This window comes from Culex quinquefasciatus, chromosome 2 (assembly GCF_015732765.1).
Source record: "Culex quinquefasciatus strain JHB chromosome 2, VPISU_Cqui_1.0_pri_paternal, whole genome shotgun sequence".
Lineage (NCBI taxonomy): Eukaryota > Metazoa > Arthropoda > Insecta > Diptera > Culicidae > Culex > Culex quinquefasciatus.
The window spans coordinates 40493172-40519770 of record NC_051862.1 but is presented as its reverse complement, the minus strand read 5'-3'; the positions used below and the strand labels follow the sequence as shown (position 1 = coordinate 40519770).

The 26599-nt window shown below is 36.7% G+C and overlaps 1 protein-coding gene across 1 annotated transcript in view; it reads left to right on the top strand.

Moving 5' to 3' along the window:
• Nucleotides 1-22625, top strand: part of LOC119766935 (histidine-rich glycoprotein-like) — a 47779-nt gene extending 25154 nt beyond the window's left edge. Inside the window, exon 2 of the mRNA XM_038253511.1 lies at nt 21509-22625. Within this exon, the coding sequence (XP_038109439.1) occupies nt 21948-22520 (573 nt within the window). The 5' untranslated portion in view covers nt 21509-21947 and the 3' untranslated portion in view covers nt 22521-22625. The remainder of the gene's footprint in view (nt 1-21508) is intronic.
• The last annotated feature ends 3974 nt before the right edge of the window (nt 22626-26599 follow it).

Genomic DNA, 26599 nt, shown 5'->3' with positions numbered 1-26599 from the left:
TTGAAAACTTGAAAAACTTCAAAAAACTTGAAAAACTTAAAAAAAAACTTTAAAAACTCAAATACTTGAAAAACTTTAAAAACTTGAAAAACTTGAACAACTTAAACAACTTGAACAACTTAAACAACGTGAACAACTTGAACAACGTGAACAACTTGAACAACGTGAAATTCTTGAAATTCTGAAAAAATCCAGATATTTTTAAAATTCATGCAATTTATAACATTCTTAGAATTCTTAGAATTCTTAAAATTCTTAAAATTCTTGAAATTCTTAAAATTCTTGAAATTCTTGAAATTCTTGAAATTCTTAAAATTCTTGAAATTCTTAAAATTCTTGAAATTCTTAAAATTCTTGAAATTCTTAAAATTCTTGAAATTCTTGAAATCCTTGAAATTCTTGAAATTCTTGAAATTCTTGAAATTCTTGAAATTCTTGAATTTCTTGAAATTCTTGGAATTCTTAAAATTCTTGAAATTCTTGAAATTCTTGAAATTCTTGAAATTCTTGAAATTCTTGAAATTCTTGAAATTCTTGAAATTCTTGAAATTCTTGAAATTCTTGAAATTCTTGAAATTCTTGAAATTCTTGAAATTCTTGAAATTCTTGAAATTCTTGAAATTCTTGAAATTCTTGAAATTCTTGAAATACTCGAAATTCTTGAAATTCTTGAAATTCTTGAAATTCTTGAAATTCTTGAAATTCTTGAAATTCTTGAAATTCTTAAAATTCTTGAAATTCTTGAAATTCTTGAAAATCTTAAAAGTTTTGAAATTCTTAAATTTTTTTAAATCCTTGGAACTCTTGGAAATCTTGAAATTATTATTTTTTATTCTTTAAATTCTTCAAGTTCTTAAAATTCTTAAAAAAATGAAATTCCTCAATTTTTAGATTGCTCGTTAACTAGAAAATTGACTAACATTTGTAAAAACACAAATTTTCTTTAACTCTTTTTTTTTCAAGAATTTCAATAATACATGATGATCACGTAATGTTACAAGGTTTAATCTTCGATTCTTTAAATTATGGTTTCTCTTTATCCCAAGTTTCCCCTACCGCAGAAAGCAATTACCAATTGAAAACTAATTAGTCCGCAAAACTTTTTGTTCCCCCACGTGCCGTCATAATCTGCAGTGCAATTGCCACACGCACGCACACGTGTGCTGTTTCGAGGGGCCTGCAAAGTGTGATTACGACTAAACTTTTTTCGATCAACAACAACTGCCAGCGACGACTATGGCTACGACAAATTGCACCCCAATCACAGGTCTAACGTTTCAATTAGGTTACTTAATGGCGACGACCTAATCGAACCGCCGAGTTGTTTTTTTCCTAGTTTTTACTCGATCAAAGTGAGATTATGTAAATCCGGCTCGAGCGTGCGTCCAACGATCGGAAAATTTTCCCGCCCCACCCGGAAAACACGCATTAGTTCCAGTCCAGAAAGAAGCTAGTTGGACCGACTTGAAACCCCAAATGATGCACCTGCTATCCCTAAGTTTTAAGCTTGGCTGTCACACGCCCGGAACGACACTAATTTGAGACTCGACTTTTTGCTCTCTCTATTTTTGATGGCTTTTTAAAAATTACCTTCCCAAAGGCGGGAGGCAACGCCCAAAATAAAAGTAGAGCACGTCGTATTTACCGTGTAAAAATATATTGAGAGTTCTTTTGCTGTATAGTTTCTTGAACGAGGTGCTATCAAAATTGAAAATGCGACGGCTAATTGAAAAATAATTGAGTTTTAAATGGCGCTGCTGGCGACGAGGGGGGTTTTACGTGTGGCGCCGCCGATGTCAATTCGATCAAGCACATTTAAATTGTATCACAATGTTGGCTTCAAATTGACGGAGCTGCTGGTGGTGGTAATGGAATCTCGTTAGGCACGTGGCTGGGAAGTTGTTTGGTGAGTTGATTGAAATTGGAATTCGAAAATCAGTGAACTACTTACAAATAGTGTTTTCTCGATTTAGTAAAAAACATATTAAAATTCTCTGCAAAAACTTCAAATATATGTACCCAAAGAAAAAATACAGCAAAAATACTTTAAATTGCTAGTTGTCTACCAGAATATGGATAGTTTTGAATGAGATCTGAAATCTGCACCAATGCACACTGCTTAAAAACCTCCAAATACTTAAAAATTTAAGAGATTTTTAAAATAAATAAAAAAATGTCTTCTCATAGGAATATTGAAGTTGAAATACTTTGAATACTTGATGTATTTTTAATGCTTGAAACACTCTTAATAATTTAAATACCTCGAATACATAAATTGCTTGATATGCAAAAAAAAATAATAAATTAAATTCTTGAAATTGTTAACAATCTTGAAATTCGTAAAATTTCTATTTTTTTAGCTCTTGAAAAACATAAAAATGGGTTTTTGAAGATCTTGCAGTTCTTGAAATTCTTGAAATTCTTGAAATTCTTGAAATTCTTGAAATTCTTGAAATTCTTGAAATTCTTGGAATTCTTAAAATTCTTGAAATTCTTGAAATTCTTGAAATTCTTGAAATTCTTGAAATTCTTCAAATTCTTCAAATTCTTCAAATTCTTGAAATTCTTGAAATTCTTGAAATTCTTGAAATTCTTGAAATTCTTGAAATTCTTGAAATTCTTGAAATTCTTGAAATTCTTGAAATTCTTGAAATTCTTGAAATTCTTGAAATTCTTGAAATTCTTAAAATTCTTAAAATTCTTGAAATTCTTGAAATTCTTGAAATTTATAAAATTCTTGAAATTCTTAAAATTCTTGAAATTCTTGAAATTCTTGAAATTCTTGAAATTCTTGAAATTCTTGAAATTCTTGAAATTCTTGACATTCTTGAAATTCTTGAAATTTTTAAAATTCATAAAATTCTTTAAATTCTTGAAATTCCTAAATTCTATTTTTTTTAATTCTTAAAAAATATAAATTCTTAAAATTCGTAAAATTGATGAAATCCTCAAATTTTTTAAAAATTCAATGAATTTAGATCTTTTTTTTTTGTAATTCCTCAATTTTTTAAATTTTTATAATTCTTGAAATTCGTAATTTTTTTTAAATTCTAAAAATGCATGATCTTTACCAAATTATTTATTTTTTACAAATCAGACCACCTGACATTATCCAACCATCCTAAAACCTCGACCACATGCGCCGAGCTCACCTTTCAACCTGGTCAAAACCGCTCAATCGCAAAGATTCACCGAAATCGTCCTCCAATCGCTCCAGTGAACCATCGACCGAATGACTTACTGCCTGGCCTGCAGGCTGCTGCCGTCACATAATCCGCGGAATCTGCACAAAAATTAATTCCCATTAAAGCCATCTCCTCTCTTCGCTATTCAAATTTCACCCAGTTTTCGAAAAGCAACATTTTTAATGGCTCGTCCGAGGGGTCCACCACCACCATCACCGTCCAAGCATGAGCGCTTTTTCCTCATCACAAAACTCCACGATGCACGACTGATTACAATCGGTTGGAAATCGAATCACCATTTGAGCTGAGCGGCGCTGCGCCGCCTCTTTCCCGCGATTACGAAATTGACACTGACGTTTCAGCCTCCCCTGCTTAAGTCGACGAGACTTGGAGGCTGGATCTTATAATAGTAATCGAGTGCCAATCGAGTGATTGATTCCGCGCCACAAAATGCAATCATCGCAATCGAGTGCAGCGCTCAGCTGATCGGATCTTGCCGCGCGCTTCAGTGACTTCTAAGTCTGATCGGGCTTATGCAAATCTCAATAGACTTGGCGCAACCCACGATTGGGTTCTGCGGTAATGGCGAAGGCAATTCTGCGGTTTCTGAGTGAGTTTCCTGTGCGGTTTGACGGTTCGAGTTCGGTGCTCCACTTGCAAATTAGAAGCTTCCGGTTGCGAAATGGTTGGGAAACTGAAGGTTGAGCCGCATCGGCAGAACCGGTTGGCGAATACGTCACTTTGCCGAAAAACTTAAAAATTCTATTGACAGTTGACTGGTATTGACAGATCTTATTCTATTTACCTTGGAATTTTCACTCAATTCGTTTTGCCTAATCAAATATATTTGCACTAGTACCATGATATTGAAGTCCGTAATAGAAGAGAACTCTACATGTACAGACAGCTGTCATGCCTAATCCAGGTCAAAAGACAGTAGCGTGACGTCACGAAAAGTTCGGCAATTTCTATTACCCAAAAACGATAATTGCACGACCAGCTCTAGCGTGAACCCAAGGTTATCTAATTACCAAGTTTGCACCAATTCTTCAAATCACGACTCGCGCGCGCTGCATTCTGGGTCAGCAAACCTCCCCGTCTTTCCTAGCTGCTGCAGCATAACTAGCGTGACTTCGATTCCAGAGCAGTCCGGTACATGCAATACGTGAAAGTCCATTCCGACTGGATTGGCCGTTGCTGCGCGAGGAGAACTAGGACTGTTAGGGCGATGGAGACCCCGCAATGTTTTTCATTTTCCGCGCTCTAGATAAGGCGCTTTGAGTGTGGTTTGAGTATGTTAAATAACTGACCACAAGAAGTGGTGCGGTTTGCTGCCGTGTGAAGTTGATAGTTATAGCTTTGCGTGTTAAAAAAGTGGAAAATTTTATTAATATTGGTAAAATCAACACATTTTACTAAAAACAGGTTATTTTTTATTCAGATTTGGTCACATCACATAGAAATAAATTACATTTTCTAAAATTTTCATAGTATGTCTACGATTTTTTTCCAGAACTTGTATGACACTCAAGTCTGGAAATTAGGAAAAGTCGGGAATTTGAGAAAATCTGCAAAAATCGACAAAAAGTCAGGAATTTGAGATTTGTTGTCACGATGTCGGAAAAAATCGGGAATCTTAAACATACCTACTTGTTTGAATATTATTTTGTAAAGACATGAATGCCACAAAAGTGGTAAGATGTCTATAATAAAAAAAATATTTTGATTAAATATTGAATTTACATTTTTTTATCAATTGCGCTAAATTAGTATTGAGCACTTATCTTAAAATAAAAGGCTCCTTATTATTTTCAGATTTCAAGAAATTACACAATTTCAAAAATTTCATAAATTTCAAAAATTTCAAGAATTTCAAAAATTTCAAGAATTTCAAGCAATTCAATTTTTTTTTAGAATTTCAAGAATTTTAAGAAGTTCAATAATTTCTAGAATTTCAAGAATTACAAGAATTACAAGAATTTCAAGAATTTTAAGAATCTCAAGAATTTCAAAATTTTTAAGAATTTCTAGCATTTCTAGAATTTCTAAAATTTCTAGAATTTCAAGAATTTCAAGAATATCTAGAATTTTTAGAATTTCTAGAATTTCAAGAATTTCAAGAATTTCAAGATTTTTAAGAATTTCAAGAATTTCAAGAAGTTTAAGAATCTCAAGAATTTCAAAATTTTTAAGAATTTCTAGCATTTCTAGAATTTCTAAAATTTCTAGAATTTCAAGAATTTCAAGAATTTCAAGAATTTCAAGAATTTCAAGAATTTCAAGAATTTCAAAATTTTTAAGAATTTCTAGCATTTTTAGAATTTTTAGAATTTCAAGAATTTCAAGAATATCTAGAATTTTTTGAATTTCTAGAATTTCAAGAATTTCAAGAATTTCAAGATTTTTAAGAATTTAAGGGATTTGAAATATTTTAGAAATTTATTTATTTTTAATAAATTTGTGTATTTAACAAAAATGACGGACCCAGGAATTTTGAAGATTTAAGAATTTTATGAATTTAAACACTTTCTTTTAATTTCAATTTAATTTTTTAAGAATTTCAAGAATTTTAGTAATTTCAAGAATTTTATGAATTTTAAGAATTTCAAGAATTTTAAGGATTTCAAGAATTTTAAGAATTTCAAGAATTTTGGGAATTTGGAGAATTTAGGAATTTCAAGAATTTTAGAAAAATTAAGAATTTAAGGAAATTTAAGAAAAATCAGAACTTTAAGAATTTTTAAAGTTTTAAAAATATTAAGAATTCAACGACTTTTAAAAATTTTAAGAATTTCATAAATTTTAAGAATTCTAAGAAAATTTTAAAAATCCAACAATTTCAAAAAAATTAAGAATTTGACGGATTTCAAAGATTTCACATCATGTTATGTCAGATGTCAGAAATTTCAAAAATTTAAGAAGTTTAAAAAAATCAGGATTTGAAAAATTTAAAAATATTCAAGAATTTTTAAATTTTCAAGTAATTTAGAATTTAAAGGTTTCTATTTTAAATTCAAAGATTTCAAAAGATTTTAGAAATTTAGAAATTTCAAGAATTTATTGAGCTGGATTTTTTTTATCGTGCTAGGCATATAAATTATGAGAAATTTTGCTTTTTACTTAAAATTAAACCAATTCTAAATTATGGGATCTTATTAATAATCCAAGCCATTTCAGCGCGATTTTTTCTAATCGTCCATTAGCTAATCCCCCCTCAAATGTCGCTGACATCGATTCTTGCACACTCTCCAACGCTTCCATATTTGGCACCCCTGCGCTAATTAAGCTGTAAATGTAGTTCTTTGGATCAGCTGTGGTAAAAGTGCTACCCCACAGTCTGCCCGCATCCCAAAACGGGCAATCCGAATCAAGAACTCCACAACTCCCAACTCAACCCAATCGGTCACCCCCACGCCCGAAGTTTCCCAACATGGCTCGTCCTCAAAAAACAACAATAACGGATTCTCGACCGTCGGTCGTCGAGGGAAACGTAACCTGCTCCGGGATCAATTGGGTGAAAGATGGCCCGAGTGCGTGGGCAACTCCCCTGAGAGAGCACTTTTGAGCGCGCGCGATTTCAATCGATTTCGTTATTTTTCATTATAATGGCTCCCCTCTAGGGTTCGAAGAATTGAACTGAATTGTGGAATGAATGATGTGGAAGCCCTCCAACCGTTTCGAAATGCGCGCCCGAGCGATGTTTTCAACGCTCCGCCTTATTGTTGCTGTGTTCCCTTCTCTCCCCCTTTTCGACGGCTAATTGCTTCCTGGCGTGTGTGATGAAGTTCAATGAGCTTTACCTTGATCGAGTGCGAGTTCAGCATTACCATAGGCCATCTCGCGAGCGAGTTTCCTCTTGAAATGCGTTGGCGACAGTGATGCGATGTTTTTGCGGGCAAAACATCGCATGCAGCGTCGCTTCGCGACGAAATGCTTCGGTTCAATAAATCTGTGGAGTATGCACAATACCGCCTTGTCTGGAAGTTGACAACGAGTTCAGCGATTCCGACTGACTGCGTCCTCCGTTGATCGTGTGCAATTGAGTTTCTTATGAAATGCCAAAGATATTTCGCACTTTATCCAAATCTACTAAAATCCATCAATCTGCGCAGCACTTTAAGCGCGGCAATTTCGCCACATCAAAGCGTTGACATTTCCAACCAAGGTCCCGGAAGTTGCGCAAATGGCTTTTTATTGCCCGAAAACCATGAAGAAGGGCTTTCAAAAATAACCGCATAGCCGACTTGTCACTTCTCCCCTCGAAAAACACACAAAACCCAGGTATTGTACGTGACCCACAGGTCTCACTTTCGCTGGCGAAGACGTTTTTTTGGTCTGACGCAAAACCGCTTCCAAGTTTCGTGGAGTTGGACTCGAGAGATGTTCCACCATTATTCAATTAGACGGACCAACCGCGGCAGTGGCGGTCAAGACACAAATCAAAACCATCAATCAATCCGGCTGGAGTACGTTACCGATCATTAGAGACCGATCAGCGCGGCCACACCGGAGACCCCGGATCGGTGTATTTGCTTAGCCGCGGAGCTCCCTGGCTTGGGCGATGATATCGCTCTGGACCGCGCGGAAGTGAACAAACGAAAGGCAAACCCCGAATTATCTCGCTGTCTCTTCATCGGCTTCTTATGGAGTGGCTAGCCGCGCTGTCAAGATCTGGCTTTAATCGTTTTACGACCTGTTCCGATGAGTTCGACGACTTCGGCGTAGACATCCCAAAAGGTGTAATCAAATTAGTTTGTCAAGCCGGGTTCTCCGTCCATCAGTGACGAACCGGAACGAATTTCAATGGGATTACTAACTTTCGAACCCGCAATGGTGACTTCGCACTGGGTGGCGTAACAGTTCACACGTTGAGACTCTGAATCCATCTCCAAAAACGGCTACTACTTCTTCAAGCTCCACAGTGTCCACACACTCCCTTTCTACGAATATTTTGACTTTCATAATCCATTTCCGAGTTCTATTCATATTTATATCCATTTTAATAATTTTTACTAGCTTATTTACAATCCATCTTCATGGTTTGCGATATCATGAAATCATGTTCAACCCATCAAAATCCATCTCCAAGAACAAAATGACCTGTTTAATATTTTTTATGCAATCTGCATTGATTTTTTTTCCAAAATTTGCGCAAAATTTCTCTGGGAACGACTTTTATGACGTTTATAATCCATCTACTAGTTTTATTCTTACTCCATTCCATCTCCAGATTTTTCAGAGCATTTTAAAAAAAATCGAGCCGTTTGGGTGCCTCCATTCAAATTTCATGTTGAATTTTTTTTATGAAATTGTTTAGTCGAATGTCGAAATTTTCATATTGAGGATTTGTAATTCTCAAATTTTTAAATTAAGAAATTGTATGGAATTGTTTATGTTGGGACGGCGCTATCAGAATTTGTCTGAAATTGATTAAGTATATGGGTAATTCTCTACCAACTCACACGAAATCGGGAAAAGTTGCCCCGACCCCTCTTCGATTTGCGTGAAACTTTGTCATAAGAGGTAACTTTTGTCCCTAATCACGAATCCGTGGTCCGTTTTTTGATATCTCGTGACGGAGGGGCGGTACGACCCCTTCCATTTTTGAACATGCGAAAAAAGAGATGTTTTTCAACAATTTGCAGCCTAAAACGGTGATGAGATAGAAATTTGGTGTCAAAGGGACTTTTATGTAAAATTAGATGCCCGATTTGATGGCGTACTCAGAATTCCGAAAAAAACGTATTTTTCATCGAAAAAAACAATAAAAAAGTTTTAAAAATCCTCCCATTTTCCGTTACTTGACTGTAAAAATTTTTGGAACATGTCATTTTATGGGAAATTTAATGTACTTTTCGAATCTACTTTGACCCAGAAGGGTCATTTTTTCATTTAGAACAAAATTTTTCATTTTAAAATTTCATGTTTTTTCTAACTTTGCAGGGTTATTTTTTAGAGTGTAACAATATTGTACAAAGTTGTAGAACAGACAATTACAAAAATTTTGATATATAGACATAAGGGGTTTGCTTATAAACATCACGAGTTATCGCGATTTTACGAAAAAAAGTTTTGAAAAAGTTACTTTTTGCGTTCCTCTTTGTTTCGTCGTCCGTGTCTGTCGCGGGTGACCATGAACGGTCATGATCGATGACGACCAACTTTTTCAAAACTTTTTTTTCGTAAAATCGCGATAACTCGTGATGTTTATAAGAAAACCCCTTATGTCTACATATCAAAACTTTTGTAATTGTCTGCTCTACAACTTTGTAGAATATTTTTACACTCTAAAAAATAACCCTGCAAAGTTAGAAAAAACACGAAATTTTAAAATGAAAAATTTTGTTCTAAATTTAAAAATGACCTAATTTTACATAAAAGTCCCTTTGACACCAAATTTCTATCTCATCACCGTTTCAGGCTGCAAATTATTGAAAAACACCTCTTTTTTCGCATGTTCAAAAATGGAAGGGGTCGTACCGCCCCTCCGTCACGAGATATCAAAAAACGGACCACGGATTCGTGATTAGGGACAAAAGTTGACCCTTAGGACAAAGTTTCACGCAAATCGAAGAGGGGTCGGGGCAACTGCTGTGTGAGTTGGCGGAGAATTGACTTGAGAATGACGCTAATAGTCAAATTTCACATTGAGAATTTTTATGAAATTGCTTTTAGTAGAGGGGGCGTCTTCAGTCAGTCTTTTATATTGAGAATCTGTATGATTTGTTTTAAGCCAGTAGGGTACCTTCAGATTTTTATTTTTTTCTGAGTATTTTCGAAAAAAATTGGTGAGGACGCCTTAATACAAATTTCACATAGGTAATTTGTATGAAATTGTTTCGGGCGCTGAGAGGGCGCCTTCTGTCTAATTTGCATATCAATAATTTGCATATTTTTTTAAGTGGATAGGGTGCCTCAAGATTTTTATTTTATTGTAAGTAATTGCGTAACCAAATTTAAATTAGAGAGGGCGCCTTAATCTAAATTTCACTTTGAGATTTTGTCTGAAATTTTTAAGTTGAGAGGGCCCTTCAGTCAAATTTTTGCGTTCAGAATTTGTTATTTTTTTTAAATCGAGAAAGCGTTTTCAGTCAAATTTGTGAATTGAGAATTTGTCTGAAATTGTTTATGTCGAGAGGTCGCCTTTATTTAAATTTTCATATTGAGAATTTGCACGAAAATCTTTAAATCGCGATGATGTCTTCAGTAAATTTTCCATATTCAGATTTTTTATGAAACTTGTTAAGTCAAGAAGGCGCTTACAGTCAAATGTTTATGTTTAGAATTTTTATGAAATTGTTTAAGTCAAGATGGCGCTTTCAGTCAATTTATCATGTTAAGAAATTGTATGAAATTGTTTAAGTTGAGAGGTCACCTTGGGTAAAATTTTAATTTTGAGAATTTGTATGAAATTGTTTTAGTCGTGAGGGCGCTTCCAGTAAATTTATCATTTATAGAATTTTGTATGAAATTTTTTAAGTCAAATTTTTCATTTCTATGAAATTTTCCTAGTCGATAATTTTCATCAATCATCAATTTCCCTTATTGAGAATTTGCATGAAGTTTTAAATTCACAAGAAAGGCGCTTTCAGTCAATTTCTCATATTGAGAAATTGCATGAAATTTTTAAGTCGCTGGGACGCCTTCAGTAAAATTTTCATATTGAGAATATTTATGATTTTTTTAAGCCGAGAGGACGCTTTCAGTATATTTATCATATTGAGAATTTGTATGAAATTGTTTAAGTCGAGAGGGCGCTTTCGTCAATTTATCTTTTCTAGAATTTTCAATGATTTTTTTTATGTCGAGAAAGCGCTTTCAGTAAAATTTTCATATTAAGATTTAGAATCAAAATGTTTCAAGTCGAGGGGCGCATTCAGAAATTATTTAAGTCGAGAGGTCGTCTTCAGTCAAATCTTAATATAAGGAATTTGAATGGTTTTTCTTTTTAATACAAGAGGGCGCTTTCAGTCAAATTTCACTCTGACAATTTGTATGAAAACATTTGATCGAGAGGGCTTCTTCAGTAAAATTTTAACGGTTAGAATTTGAATATTTTTTTTTCAATTCAAGAGGGCGCTTTCAATCAAGTTGAGAATTTGTATGAAATTGTTTAAGTTAAGAGGGCGCCTTCAGTCAATTTTTGATATTAAGAATTTAAATGATTTTTTTTTTATTTCGAGAAGGTGCTTTCAGTCAAATTTTCAAAAGAATTATCGCTCCTCGACCAGGTGATTTTGCGACTAACTGTGACAACCCTACACTGGGACACTTAAATGTTTGGCTGGATTTCCATTAAAATTGAGATATTGAAAGATTGAGCAAAGAGCATGATGAAACTTGGGACAAGCGCTCTTTGGTAAAAAAAATTGTCCAATTTGTAAATTCTTCCTTTAAAAAAAATATAAAATTAAACATAAAGCTAAGTAGTTGTCATCTACCCATAATCACACCTCTGATCTAGATAGTCCATCTCTACAATCAATGTCCCTCTTTTCTATCCTTTGTGAGGCTTCACATTAAATTTATCTCATCATGATACCATGTATTGTACAGAATACATCTCCAAAACAGCTTGGAAAAACATTTCTTCGCAATCTTTGGGAATCTATCAAAATCAATTGCTATCAATATGGTGACCTAGTCATTTTCTTGATCAAGAAGCAAGTTCTATGGTCACCGTAAAGTTCATCGTCTTGGTTCGTTGAGATCCACCTCCATGGTCTCTTTCCAGCAATCCTAACTCATCAAGTCTTGCACAACCCATTTCCGCAACCATCCCGAGACTTCCGTTGACACGACCGTTTACACCTCAGCGCGAAGATCTTCTCAAACTCCCACAAAAAGAAACCACGCGGCAAGATCTCCGCATTCCCACGAGCCCCAAAACCACCTCTTTTGCATAATAACCAGAGCTCGCCCCCCAACATTGTACCAACTCTCCACCATGCACTTTCGCTTTCCTCACCGTTTTTTGATGCTGTTTCCGTGAGCCCAAGTTCTGCAGGCATGCTAATTGAATCAGCCAGCCAGCTCTCTGAGAGCCCACCACACTTCCTGTGTAATTCCGGAGCTCGCGATCTTGCGTGCCGATGCGATTTTCCCAGCACTCCCGCGCAAAACCGCGCGCGCGCCCTCTGTGAGAGAGCACTTGCGGTGGTTCAACGGTTTTCCCCCTGCGAATACTCTTAGGGAACGCAAAAACGTGTAACGATCCCCGAAATTGGCCAATTATTGCCAATTTGGGGGGTAGAGATTCAACGTTTTTCGGTTGAGCAAAAACCGCATCAATTTGATAATTTAATCAGCTGTTCACAGAGCGAGTGAGAGAGGAGGTTTTGTGGAAACTGGGAAAAACGATTCGAGGGATTTTCGGATGGGAGTAATTAGTGTGGATTAGCTGTCGTCGTTGATTCGATTAGCGTCGATACCTTCGAGGAGGTGTTGAGAAGATAATTAGGGGAAACACTGTTGCCGTGACGTAGGAAGTTCGTCACTGGCAACATTGTTTTTTAACAAGACTTCAAACAGGAAGTTCATTGACAGCTATTGACAGAATTGACAGTCACTCTTTACACTGTTTCACACTACACTGAATCACTAGTACTTACCCGAACCAGACAAACATGACATACTGCATGAGTACCTTATTTTTGAAGTTCGTTTTTGAAAACTCACTTCCACTGAATCACTGAACACTTACCTGAACCAGACGCTCAAACATCCTGCGTGGGTACCTCGGTTTTGAAGTCCGTATTTGAAAGGTGATTCATCGACACTTCCCTGAGTCGGTAGAACGCGCTTTGAAGTCCCGGAAGAAAGCCGTTCCCAGATATCGATGACGTATCGCCGCTTGGAAATGCCCAGAATATTTCAACAATGCCAGCACCTCAAACTGGATCGACCGCACGCTAGTGTCCCACATCCTACACATTTCACCATAAGTGAACGCAAATTAGAAAACGCGGACAAATGCTCAAAGCGAGACTTTGGAGGGTACTTGGCATGCTGTTTGCGCGCCACGACACTACACGACAGCTACCACGCAAGTCGACCGCTCTGGGAACCAGTTTTGAGGTTAGGTCTAAACTGGAGAAGCCGAGCCCCAAACAAAAACAATCTCGTTTGAAGAAATTCTTCGTGAGGTTATCCAACGCAACTGGTCGCGGAGATCCACAAAGGTGAACATTTCAAAGCTATGTTGGCCCAATAAAGTTACGTAACGTTGACGGAATCAAGCCGCGGTTCTAGGGAAAGCGAAAGTCAACACGTGCTAGATAAAAGGGAGACATAAATCTCCCAGTTTCTTTCTTCAGAAGAAAAATGAGACTAACAAATATCGTTTATGGTCAGGGCGCGCGTGCTTTATTCGAGAATGTAGATCTGATGATCATCTACTGCTTACTTCCTCACCAAAAAAGCAATTAGTTGACGTTAATTTGGATCTCTTGGCGCCCCCGTCACCTTGGGAAGTGGCAAGTTTTATGGCGGAAGCCGATCGTAAAACTGGTTCAATTAAACGCGAAGAATTCCCGTCGCTTGTGAGATAATTCGGGCCAACCTTAACTTCCGATGGACACCCGCGGCAGCTGTTGTGCAAGTTGCAGCTGCCTGCCTCCAAATTTGTCGCGCAATGACGCCAGAGAAATGAAGCGCTCATATTTCAACCGCCTGCGCTGACCAATACTTTGTGAGCCAAAAAGTCCCAATTAGACGGGTGACGATAAAGTCGTGACAGCGCTCTGTGCTGGTGGTGCAAATTGGGCGGAATCGACGCCATGTCATGACTCGCAAATAAACTGTATTAGCGGTAGTCGCCATAACTCAAGAAGCGGTTCTTTGTGCAGTCAGTCATGACTTGGGAATCAATTTTTGAAGTTGGAGTGACTCACGATCCATCTCCAAGAGCTGCATGACCACTTCCAATAATGCTGTCAATCCATCTCTACCGATGTCTTCGATCGATGTTAAAATCTATAAATGATCTTTTTGGTTTGTCGAACAAGCGTGACAGCATCGAATCCATCTCCGTAGTCATAACCTGATATAACAACTGTTGTAAAGTAGGAGTTGGAGCCTGGAACATAGGTGAAAGTCGTTTGGAAATATCCTATTCCGCATCCCTGTAACTTGTTCATCTCCAATATCGTTGACCTTCAAACAGAATCCATCTCTATTATAGATCATTTCAGGGTTTCGCGGGTTCCTTAAATTATTTTTTTTACAATTATACCATTTTTTAATATTTTGGTGCGCCATGATTTTTAAGACCAAGTTTTGCTTTTTTCAGTTCTATTATATTATTGATGAAAATCATACAATTTTCAAAACTCTAGGGAATACGACTTTATTCTTGTTATGAAATTAAGGCAAATTGTATTGTTCGCATATGTTTGGTTGGATTTGTTTTTGTTAACCTTTTCAACATTTTTATACACGGAAATAAAAAATATTGTTTTCGTTTTTTATCACTTTTAATATTTGAGTTCTACGACCCCATTTTGATTGTCTGTTACATTACCAAATGCCATTTTGGAATCACAATTTTCAAATCATTTAAGATCATTTTGAGGTCATATTTGAACTTAACGACTCAAAATAAGATACCGTCATCTGGGGCGAATCGGGACTACAGCCTATTCAGACAGTCCTTTTAAGATCAGTAAAAGCTTCAAATTTTGAAATGAAGCTTTTTGTGATTCCATAATCCGAAGTGATTTTTTTTTCAGAAGACTTCGAATTAGTGCGGCTATCCCGGGAATTCTAGGGACAAGTTCCCCGGATTTTTCCAAAGGTGGGAATTCCCATATCCCGGGATTTCTCAAAACGGTTTTCTCAAATTAAAAAAAAAAATCTATACTTTGCAGAGAAATTTAGATTTGGTTGTGAAAAAAAATTAACAGTTGAATATTTAGTAATCGATAAGAATTATATAACATTATTTTTTTTCGCCGTATTAAGAGCATTGAATTGGCTTATTGGGGTAAATTGTAGAAAAATGTAGTTCACAGATCCGCAACTCTATGTCATTTTATATTTAAAAAAAATAATCATATCTTGTAATTTTCCTCAAACAGCAGTTAAAGATAATTTGTAGAATATTTTCAAATATCTCAATTGTCTAAATGTTGACATTGACTGCATATCATTTTATTTATTATTAATTCATATTATTTTAGAATTTTTTTAACATTTTTTAATGTTTTTCTGTCGATTCAAAAAAAATACAATGAATACTATTTTAAGAGACTAATTTATTTGACATAATGTATTAAAATTGTTGTTCATTTAAAATCCAAAGCACAACAAAGAACAAAAAAAATATTAAAAGCTATCTAAAAACTGCTGTCCCTGTTCAAGTGAAGTTTAGATTATCTCCAATTAATAGTATTGATACAACTCTATGATTTGAGGCTTGAAACAACAAATATACAAATAATAAATATGGGTCAATCCAGGTCAACTGGGTTCACTTTTGGACTCGACCTTCGCCGATTTGGAACAAACTTAAAGGGTTCAATAGTTAACAGAAATCCCAAGTTTGGTGCTGATTGGACCATCCCTCTATTTTTGGCACCGCCCTATGTTTTGACGTTTTTCTGAAAAATCTTTTTTTTATTTTAATCATAACTTTGAAACTATTCGAGCAAAAGACTTTTTACAGGTTGCATTTGATAGAAAATTGCCCAAGTAATTCGATAAAAATAAATTTTGAACCCTCAAATGGCCTCTAATATTATATTTTAACGTTTTAAATTCAGTTTTGACCAATTCCTTATGTTTTTATTTGTTTAATTTTATCACCATCGTGTTCTCCGGACAATTTTACATAATAATCAATGTAGACCTCAAACTAAAATGAACTAATGGCGAGAAACAGCGATTTTTCTGAAAAAAGTTTGATTTTGTGCATCACTCTGCCCTATGAATTCAAATCCGAAATAAGTTTCTCGGATATAAAAACCGAACTATGCTGGATTCATCCCTCTTGTTGAAAAGTACACCATGTACTTCCGAGTCCTGCGCAAAATCTTTTTTCAGTAAAATCGCTGTTTCTCGCCAACAGTTCATTTTATTTTGAGGTCTACATGGATTATTATTGTCCGGGGAACACGATGGAGATAAAATAAAACAAATTAAAATATAAAGAATTGGTCAAAACTAAATTTTAATACTTAAAACGATAAAATATAATATAAGGTGGCATTTCAGGGTTAAAATTTTATTTTATCGATTTCCTTGGACAATTTTCTATAAAATGCATCTCTCTTTTGCTAGAATGGTTGCAAAGTTTTGATTAAAATAAAAAAACGTTTTTTAGAAAATCGTAAAAAGAGGGCGGTGCCAAAAATAGAGATGATCCAATCAGTACCAAACTTGGGATTTCTGTTAACTATCGATATATGAACGTTTCCTTTAAGTTTGGTCCAAATCGGTGAAGGTCGATTACAAAAGTGTACCCAGTTGACCTGGAATAACCCATATAGTGAAAACATAGATTATATTACTGGTTCGAAAATATCCCAGGATCCCGGGAAAATTGTATCAGCTGATCCAAAATATTTCTTCAAAGGTGCCTTTCTATCAAAAATATGTTTCAAAACTAAAACACCTTTAAAAAACGAAAATAAATACCTAAAGGTATTTATCAAAACATTTCCATTTATTAAAAAAAATAAGATTCTTTTCGATTACAAATTCGTTTTGCTTTGAAAAAATTATGTTTAATTATTTTTTGTCCAGATTTTCTGATATTTTCAAAAAAAAACTTTTTTTACATAATCATATATTTTAAACCAGATTTAGCAACAACATCACGCATTGTGGCTCTAAGATGTCTTTTTCAGTTCTCCAAAACGCAAAAAAAAAAACAAAAAAAATTAAACAAGCAATTTGGGAATTCAACTTTTAGTCATAAAAGGATCAATGAATGAAGGGATTTTTCATTTCTGAAATGTCTTAACCATAACCTACAACTTTGAAAGAAGACACCAAATCGATCAGAAAATCCTTTCTCAAGATATAGAATTTCATACACTTACTACCCATTTTTATGACCAGCACCCAACATTGTTCAGATACCTGAACGGAAAAACGAATAATGTAAAATTGGACATGGACAAAGTTTCCTCTCAATAAAAAATAATATTAAAAAGTCGCGAAAAAATCCAAAATCCAAATATCTACTCAGAGGTAGTTTTGAATCTTATCGCTAGCTGCTAACTAAAATGTTTTAACCACCCTGTAAATTGCATCACAATATTGAAGTTACAGAATCCAACTCCAATGTGGAATCTAAAAATTGTTCTTTTTTTATTTGATTTGATGTGACAAACAGAGCTACAAGAATGACCTCTGAAGTGTTTGCCTAAAATTACAGTGGCTCAGAAATTGTTCTTTTTACTCCAAAAGTAGGGTCATAATTTTCGAATCCATCTCCACTTAGTCAGTATTAACAAACCAAAACCGATGGTGATATTCTGAAACCTAATGACCATATTTAGCCCCAAACAAAAATGGTGTTCGTCCTCCAAAGACCGTTTAAGCTACAACTTAATTTGCCACAGTTCCGTTTAGAGCCGCAAACCCCCCTCGCTTGCAACCTTCTACGCGCCCAGAAAAGGTAAACAAACGCCGTCACATAATGCAGCTTAACCTAAAAATGGCGCCCAAAACCTTGTCGTCCAACCGTCGTTTGTAAACAAACCAAAAACCGCGTCTAGCTCACATTTCATGCTGGACGCTGCTCCTAAAAGGAAAGTGAGACCATCGTGTCAACTTGAACCTCAAAACCTCCTCGTGCAAAACCGGTCCCGGACTTTACCACGCCAATTGTCTCCTCCCCAGCGCGGCCCCAATAGACCTGATCAGTTTGACATTGAAAATGACGCCAAAAACGCGATACGAACAAAGGGGTGTTGTCTTTTTTCGAGCTTGTTAGAGAGTCCACCAGGGTGCGCGCCGCACCATGCAAATTAAATTTAATATTTATAGCCATTTACGGGAAGGGGAAGTCCAAGCCGACTCCATCAAAGTGAAATTTCGGTGTCCGAAGAAAGCGTGCAACGACGACAATCATGTTTATGCTCGCGTGAGCCCGAAGATCATAATCGGTCCTCGCCAGGTAATGCAAAGCGGACGCTAATCGCGCAGCTGATCGTATTAAATGCGAACCGAGATTGGCTTAATTTGGACGTTTTATATGACTTTACTCACGCTTTTGTGCACCTTTTTGTGTGTGAGAAATGGTCTCCTGAAAGGGGTCCAGTTTTTGTTTTCGATTTATTCGGCGCAAGGATAGGTTATGTAAATTTTAATGTCATAAATTGCTCCGTAATTACGGAGCACGGCAGCACTGGACAAGTTTTGGAAAAAAGGAAAGTTGGACAACTTTTCCTTGCATCCCGTGACCACTCGAGATCTCGGTTGCGTAAAACTTTTTTGGAAAATCGACATCATTTTTGAGTTGCACATCTTGGCGGTCTCCTGCATCGAATGTCGGGTTTATTTTAGGGCCCCGCAGCTGTCACACTCCAGAGCTGCCAGACAGATTAATTTCACCAACGCACACGCCAAAGTTGCCACATCGAGAGCCGGCTTAGTCCAAAACAAAACTCGTAATAACTTATCCGCAGAACAAAATATCAACAGAGTTGATCTTGTCTGTATAGTGAAGCTTCGGTAGTTGGACATTAGTGAATTTGGAGAAAAGAAACGCTTTTACACACACCACAAAACGTTTGTTTTGGTTTATTTTTAAACATCAAGCTCGTTTTACACGGCGCTCACACACACTACCAAACGTATATTTTGACAGTTCGTCAATTTTAAAGGTGAACTGCACGGAAAAAAGTCAATTCTAGGAATCGTGAATTGTGTTCATGAATTTGAGAACCAGGTAGGAATATATTCATTAGGGTGTAATATCAAAATCGATTTTCCAGCACAGCAATTTTTCAGTTCCTTTTGGGGTCCTAAACAACTCCCCAAAGTTTGGGCACGATTGGATTAGTCCTCACTTTGCGCAAAGCGATTCAATTTTCCATATAAATTTGTATGGGAAAACCCATTTTTTTGAATTTTGATATTTATAATATCCACGTTTTAAGCTGTACTAAAACCGGATTCATATTCAAATGCTCTGGAAGGTGCTCTACAACTTTCCCGAAGAGAGTATGGTGCTAGCATGTCCCTAAGAGAAGATACAGCGTCCTCAAAACTCGTCTAAAACGTGATTTTCGAGCAAAAAACACATTTTAGACGAGTTTTTAACACGCTGTATCTTTTTTTAGGAGCAAGTTAGCACCATACTCTCTTCGGGAAAGTTGTAGAGCACCTTCTAGAGCATCCGAATATGAATCCGGTTTTAGTACAGCGTGAAACGTGGATTTTATAAATATCGAAATCCAAAAAAATGGTTTTTCCCATACAAATTTATATGGAAAATTGAATCGCTTTGCGCAAAGTGAGGACTAAACCAATAGTTCCCAAACTTTGGGGAGTTGAACCCCAAAAGGAACTGAAAAATGCTGTGCTCGCTAAATTTGGACAACTTTATTTTTTTCCATACAACCATATTACACCCTAATGTACCATACTCATGAATAAGTTCCTTCGTTGTTCTCAAATTCATGAACACAATTCATGATTACGGGAATTGTTTTTGTTCTGTGTTCAAACTTAAAAGTGTCAAGTGAATAACGGTCAAACCACCTGTGGTTTGCAACAGTAGAGTTTGTGTTAGTTTGAAAGTGACAGTTCGTCATTCTGAACAAATATCGCAAAAGCTGGTTTTCACTGTACTCGAAGTAGTCTGCCCAGAATAGCCAGCCAAAATTTTCTCATTCCTCGTCCAAACAACAAGCCACTTACCCTCGTTTGACACCTCCGCGCAGAAGTAAACAACAAGCCGGGGAGGGATCAATTTGGAGGTCAACAAAGTGGTCACCGCGATTCGGCGGCTCTGTCCCACGCAAAGTTGCGAGTTGTGTTTTGTTGTTGACTCCGTCTGTGTCTGTCGCAATGAACAGTTAGCTTGAGACGAGGGTAATTCCCGGATTTGTCCACCGACTTTGTTTTTTCGGGGGTAGAGGCTACGCTTTTTGCGACGAATGAGCGGTTTTTGTTTACCGTTGGTAAACAGTGACGCATGAGTTTGCGAAATGAGTGGTTCTTGAACTTTGTTGTGGGGTAAAATTTAAATATTCAAGTGTGTTTGAGTAAGTTTTTAGTATTTGACAGTTACTGAACTGAATTTGCGACTAACAATTAGATGTAAACCGACTGAAACATTGAGTCAAAAATTAATCTTAAACAATAATTGAATTCTCAAGCGTAAAGTCAAAATTATTTGATGACTGAAATATTGCCAGATTGACACGTTGACCAATTGACAGATTGACTTGTTGAAAGAATGACATGTTGACAGATTGACATTTTGACAGATTGACATGCTGACAGATAAACTTTTTGACAGATTGACATGTTAACAGATCAGCCGTCCCCTAACATGACAGTTTTCGTGAGTTGCGCGTCTCCACCGACAGATGGCAAGTGGACCTCGTCGGAGTCCGCCCATTAAAATCGCAACTCAAAATTTGCATGGGAAACTTTTTTTTCGTGACGGCTTTCGCGGCACGCTCCCTCTAACTGTTCGAGACTAATATTTTAACGTGGCGTATCTTAAAACAATTTTTTCAAGAAAATGATTCCAGAATGCTTATTATGTTGTTTTAAACCGAAACAAGGCAAAAACTATATTAATTTAAACTATTTGCCATTTTCCAATGTTTGGCTAGATGATAGCAAAGGCCGCCATCTTAGGCCCACTGGGCCCACAAAAAGGGGTACGCTCAGTTTGTATGGGAGCTGTCAACATGCTCCCGGGTTGTAACAGATCGACTTGTTAAAAGATTGACTTGTTGACAGGTTGATATGTTGACAGATCGCTTTGACAGCTACAACGCGATTCACTACACTGACCACTCCACAAAATCACTACTGTTCGCAATAGAATAAGTGTGTGCGAAATTGGCATATCAATTCCTACGTCCGTACTGAAAAAGCAATTCTTCGCCACTCCATTACGTTTATGGAGCCATTATTTTCCTCCATCCATCTGAAACGAACCGATTGCGCCATGGTTTTCCACTTTCGCGCGCATTTTTCACACCCTTTCCGATCGACGAAGAACCACGTGCCCAGCTAAAACACCAGAAATGACTTTCAGGAAGTATCAATCAATCGATCACCACCTCGCGGGATCGATTTTCTTCGCAGCCATAACCATAACCTCACTCTTTTCTTCCCCCTTCGACCAATAGGAGAAATTTGTTATCCAGCCATCGATCGCCACGAACGACCAAAAATAATTGCCAAACTCAGCTTAATCGAATTTCCCGCCCAAAAACGCGCAAAACCTAACCACGAACCCGACGAAATCGCAAACGAAACAGAAGAAATTAAAAAATTACAGCTGCCGCCCCGCCACCTAGCGTTGACTAGTTTAAAGTGCTACGGCATTGTTTTGAAAGCTTAGTCGCGGAGAAATGACTAAAAGTGGCACCTTTTGTGTGTGAATTTGTGTCTGTGTGTGTCGACAAAGGAAAGTTTTTAGCTAAAAGTGAAATTTAAATCGTCTAGGTCTAGCTGGTGCACGTTTGTAATTAATTAACAATACCCGTGACTTGTGGAGGCACTCGCTGTAGACGCGCAGAACACAATGCCAGGCGTGGTGACGCCATCTTGAGCCCTCGAAACACAATGCTCGATCCGGAACTGTACGGTGGCAGCGGAGTGGACCATCACCACTTCAAGAACCACCACCACCGGCACTACCACGGCGGGATCGCCGTCGGCGGAGGTCACCACCACCACCGGCACACCCCGAGTGCCTCCTCGTCCGGAGATCGCAAGTCCTCGTCGCGATCCTCGCCCCGGTCACACTTTCACCAGCACGGCGAAGGCGAGAAGCTCCGTTACCAGAATGCGTTCAGCTCGGGGGGTTCGGGAGCGTCCGGCGAGGGTTACTTCCGGTACTACCCGCACCAGCACAGCAGCTACTACGACCTCAGTGAAAAGCTGGACAGTCTGAACCTCAAGTCGGAAGGAGAGGGTGGTGAGCGGCGAAGAAACGACAGCAACAACAACCACAATCACGGGCACAGTCACGGGCATAACCACAGCCGGAGTGCGGAGAGGAGTAGCGTTAGTGTGAGCGTTAGCAACGGGAGTAGTGAGCACGGTGGGGGAGGAGGGAGTAGTAGAACTAGTGACGGAAGTGGTAGCAAGAAGAAGACGACGGTGGTGTACGTGGGGATGGGAGGAGCCGGGTGAGGAGGGTGGTGAGAACCCAGACCCGGCATATTACGGTGGTGAGCTACTCGGGCCGGAAGCGGGAGTCGGAGACGCACACGCAGCATCATGCGACGGTGTTGAGGTAAGTTCGACTTTGAGAAATATCACCTAACCTTTTCTACTAGCAACAGAGATGAACTTGAGCTGTAAGATATGTAACACCGTATCATATCCAGATAACTTCACAGATTATGGTAGACTTATTTGTTGATATGTTGGAATGTCCTAGGTCACTCATGTTCTGGAGTTCAGACCTGTGGGTCTACCGCCGTAACAAGCAATAGGTCGTTGGAATATGGTCATTGGATGTTGACCCCAGATCATAACAAGCTATAGGTCATTGAATTATGACCCCAGATCATACCCACATTAGGTTAGCGAGTTTTGCAGAAAATTATGCTGATACAAAGAAGTATTTTGGGTCATCCAAAAGCTTCCGAATGTTATGACCTATGGGTTTGCCACCGTAGCAAGCAGTAGATCATTGGATTATGACCCCAGATCATACCCACATAAGTTTAGTGAGTTTGGTAGACACTTGGCTGATACAAAGGAGTGTTTTGGGTCATCCAAAAGCTTCCGGAAGTTATGACCTATTGGTCTACCACCGTAACAAGTATAAGGTCGTTAGATTGTGACGCTAGATCATACCCATAATAGGTTAGTAAGTTTGGTAGAAAACTTTGCTGATACAAAGGAAAGCTCTGGGTCCTTCAAAACCTTCCGGATGTTATGACCTATAGGTATACCACCGTAACAAGCAATAGGTCATTGGATTATGACCCCAGATCATACCCATATTACTTTAGAGAGTTAAGAAGAATACTTTGCTGATACAATGTAGTGTTTTGGGTCATCCAAAAGCATCAAGAAGTTACGACCTGAGAGTCTACCGCCGTAACAAGCAATAGGTCAGTCGATTTTGACCCCAGATCATATCCGCATAGCTACAGTGAATATGGTAGACTACATTTTATATGTTTTGGGATGTCCTAGGTCATCTAAGAACTCCCAGGAGTTAAGAGCGCAGCCATAACCATTATAAATACTCTAACTATCAAGCCACCGTTGACTAAGACAACTAAGACACCTGTTTTTGCTTCCTGCATTGCAACTGGCAGCACATTATCATAAGCAAACAAAGTCTGTCTCTCTCGATAAAATGAAACCAACAAACACACACATCATCACGTGCTTATCACCTCACCGCGTTCAAACTATATCTTGGTGCGGGTTGCCAGTTTCCAGCCACCACAAGGTGAGCTAGTCGCGACTTCACTGTCACGGACTCGTCGAGTCGATGACAACAAATCTTAACAACTCACACTCACACACTCTTTATGTGACTTCAAAAATCCTTGGATAACTTTACAAATGCAATTATGTTTGCACGTGCGAGTCGGCGCAAGTCTGCGAACTTGACCTTTTCCCGCCATGACGAGGGGGGCTTTTAATAAAAATGGCGATTTGGCGGCAAAAAGAGGCTGTGAAAACTGCTCAAGTATCAACGGCCCGGAACGTGTTTTAACACTTGTACTGGCAGCCATGAACTTAACATTCACCAGCCAAATTGATTTACATTAATCAGACTAACGATGTGTGCAACAGCGCAGCAGCAACAGCGCTTATAGTGTACGGTTTGTTGTTGATGTTTTTCACTCAACTATTTGTTTTTCATGAAAAATGCATGTCCACAAGCGGCAAAACATGCCCGGCGCTCGGCGCTAATTTTGGTTTAGTCGATCGATCGTTTAAGTTTTTTTTTTTGTATTCATCATGGAAATTTTTCGCCACAACCAACCAGCACTATTTACTTTGTACTAATCAAGGGTTTTCACCACGCTTTTCACCCTAATGATGGATGGCCCAGCGCCAGCGAAGCGCACGTTCGGACTCTCGCAGTAATCAATCACCGTCACTGAAAATCAGTTTGATTGACTTTGACGATGATGTTGCAGGATTCGGATTTTTTGCTTGAGCTGGTTTCTGATAGTTTTTTTTTATACTGCGCTTGTCTGGTTTGGGGTTCGCTGCATGCGCAATCGGAAAATGGTTTTCGAATTTTCCATCCATCAAAGCGAGATTGCATCGTTTTGACAGATCATTTTAATATACAACGGAAGTACTAAAGATAATAAAATTTTGAATAACGTTGACGAACGCCTTTGAAGCAACAATAATCAAATATTGTTTCAAAATTTTAAAATTATGAAAAACTTTCCGAAAAGACAACAAACTCTTATTTTGATAATTTTCAAATGTTAGGCTGTTTTTTATAGAAATGAGCAGAAAATATCACACATTTTTTTTACATAGAAAATCGAACCAATAGTTTCCAAGATATCGCAAATTGAAAAATTAGGGCCAATTTAGTGACACTGAGAAAAACTTATACATATTTACAAAATTAAAAATTCGAGAGAAAAAGAATTTCAGAATTTTTGAATTGCTCTGTTTTTTTAATTTCTTCAAATTTATTAAAAAATGATTTGCTTATATTTCTTAAATTCTTGAATTCCTAATTTTTTGTTTTTTTTTTTTTAAATCTGATGAATTTCTTGATTTTTCTGAATTTCTTGAATTTCTTGAATTTCTTGAATTTCTTAAATTTCTTGAATTTCTTGAATTTCTTGAATTTCTTGAATTTCTTGAATTTCTTGAATTTCTTGAATTTCTTGAATTTTGAATTTCTTGAATTTCTTGAATTTCTTGAATTTCTTGAATTTTTGAATTTCTTGAATTTCTTGAATTTCTTGAATTTCTTGAATTTCTTGAATTTCTTGAATTTCTTGAATTTCTTGAATTTCTTGAATTTCTTGAATTTCTTGAATTTCTTGAATTTCTTGAATTTCTTGAATTTCTTGAATTTCTTGAATTTCTTGAATTTCTTGAATTTCTTGAATTTCTTGAATTTCTTGAATTTCTTGAATTTCTTGAATTTCTTGAATTTCTTGAATTTCTTAAATTTTTTGAATTTCTTGAATTTCTTGAATTTCTTGAATTTCTTGAATTTCTTGAATTTCTTGAATTTCTTGAATTTCTTGAATTTCTTGAATTTCTTGAATTTCTTGAATTTCTTGAATTTCTTGAATTTCTTGAATTTCTTGAATTTCTTGAATTTCTTGAATTTCTTGAATTTCTTGAATTTCTTGAATTTCTTGAATTTCTTGAATTTCTTGAATTTCTTGAATTTCTTGAATTTCTTGAATTGCTTAAATTTCTTGAGTTTTTTTTATGAATTTATAGATTTTTTTTATTTTTTTATTTATAAATTTTTGATTCAATAATTTTTTATTTCTCAAATTTTTATGTTCCTTCTAGCTTTTTTTTAAATGCTGATTTTCTTGTTTTGACTTTATTAACTTTTTTTATTTTTCTTTGATTTTTATTTTAGTTTTTAATTTTTTGAATTTCCGGATTTTTTTCTGAGTTTCTTGATTATTTTGAATTAGTTTTTTAACCTTTTTGAAGAAACTATTCGATTAATTAGATCATTTTAGGTGTTGTTAGCTTCGTAAAACATTTCTTCAGGACCTAATTCAAAAATTGAGGATCAGCCTGTATTCTATTCAGAGTTATGACAGTTTCAGTAAAATATCAAGGACCTAATTTTTGGTGTCCCTGTCCCTGAATTTTATTTATTTTTTATTTGGATGAAACGTTGTCCTTGCATTCCCTATGTCAAAAGGAGTGATTTTTCATCATTAGTTTTTCGTTACAAGTCTCCTTACAATTTTAAGGGTTAAGTAAGTAAATCCTCCCCAGTTTCTGAGGGGAACACCCTTGAAGAGTATCGGGGCCGGCAATACAAAGCGGATTCAGTGACAGTTTATTAATCAACTTAATGTTAACATTCCATAGGTTGTCTTCCTAAGGTGCCTTGATAAAGTCCTGTTTGTGACGATACACTACCTTCCCTTTACTAAGCAATCGAATCTAGAAGGGAAAAGATCACCAGCTTTGTAGGTTCGAGCCGGGATTTGATCCCCGATCTACAGTTTGGGAAGCGGAATCGTTACCACTGGGCTACGTGGCTCGGATTTTAAGTGGCGGTTATA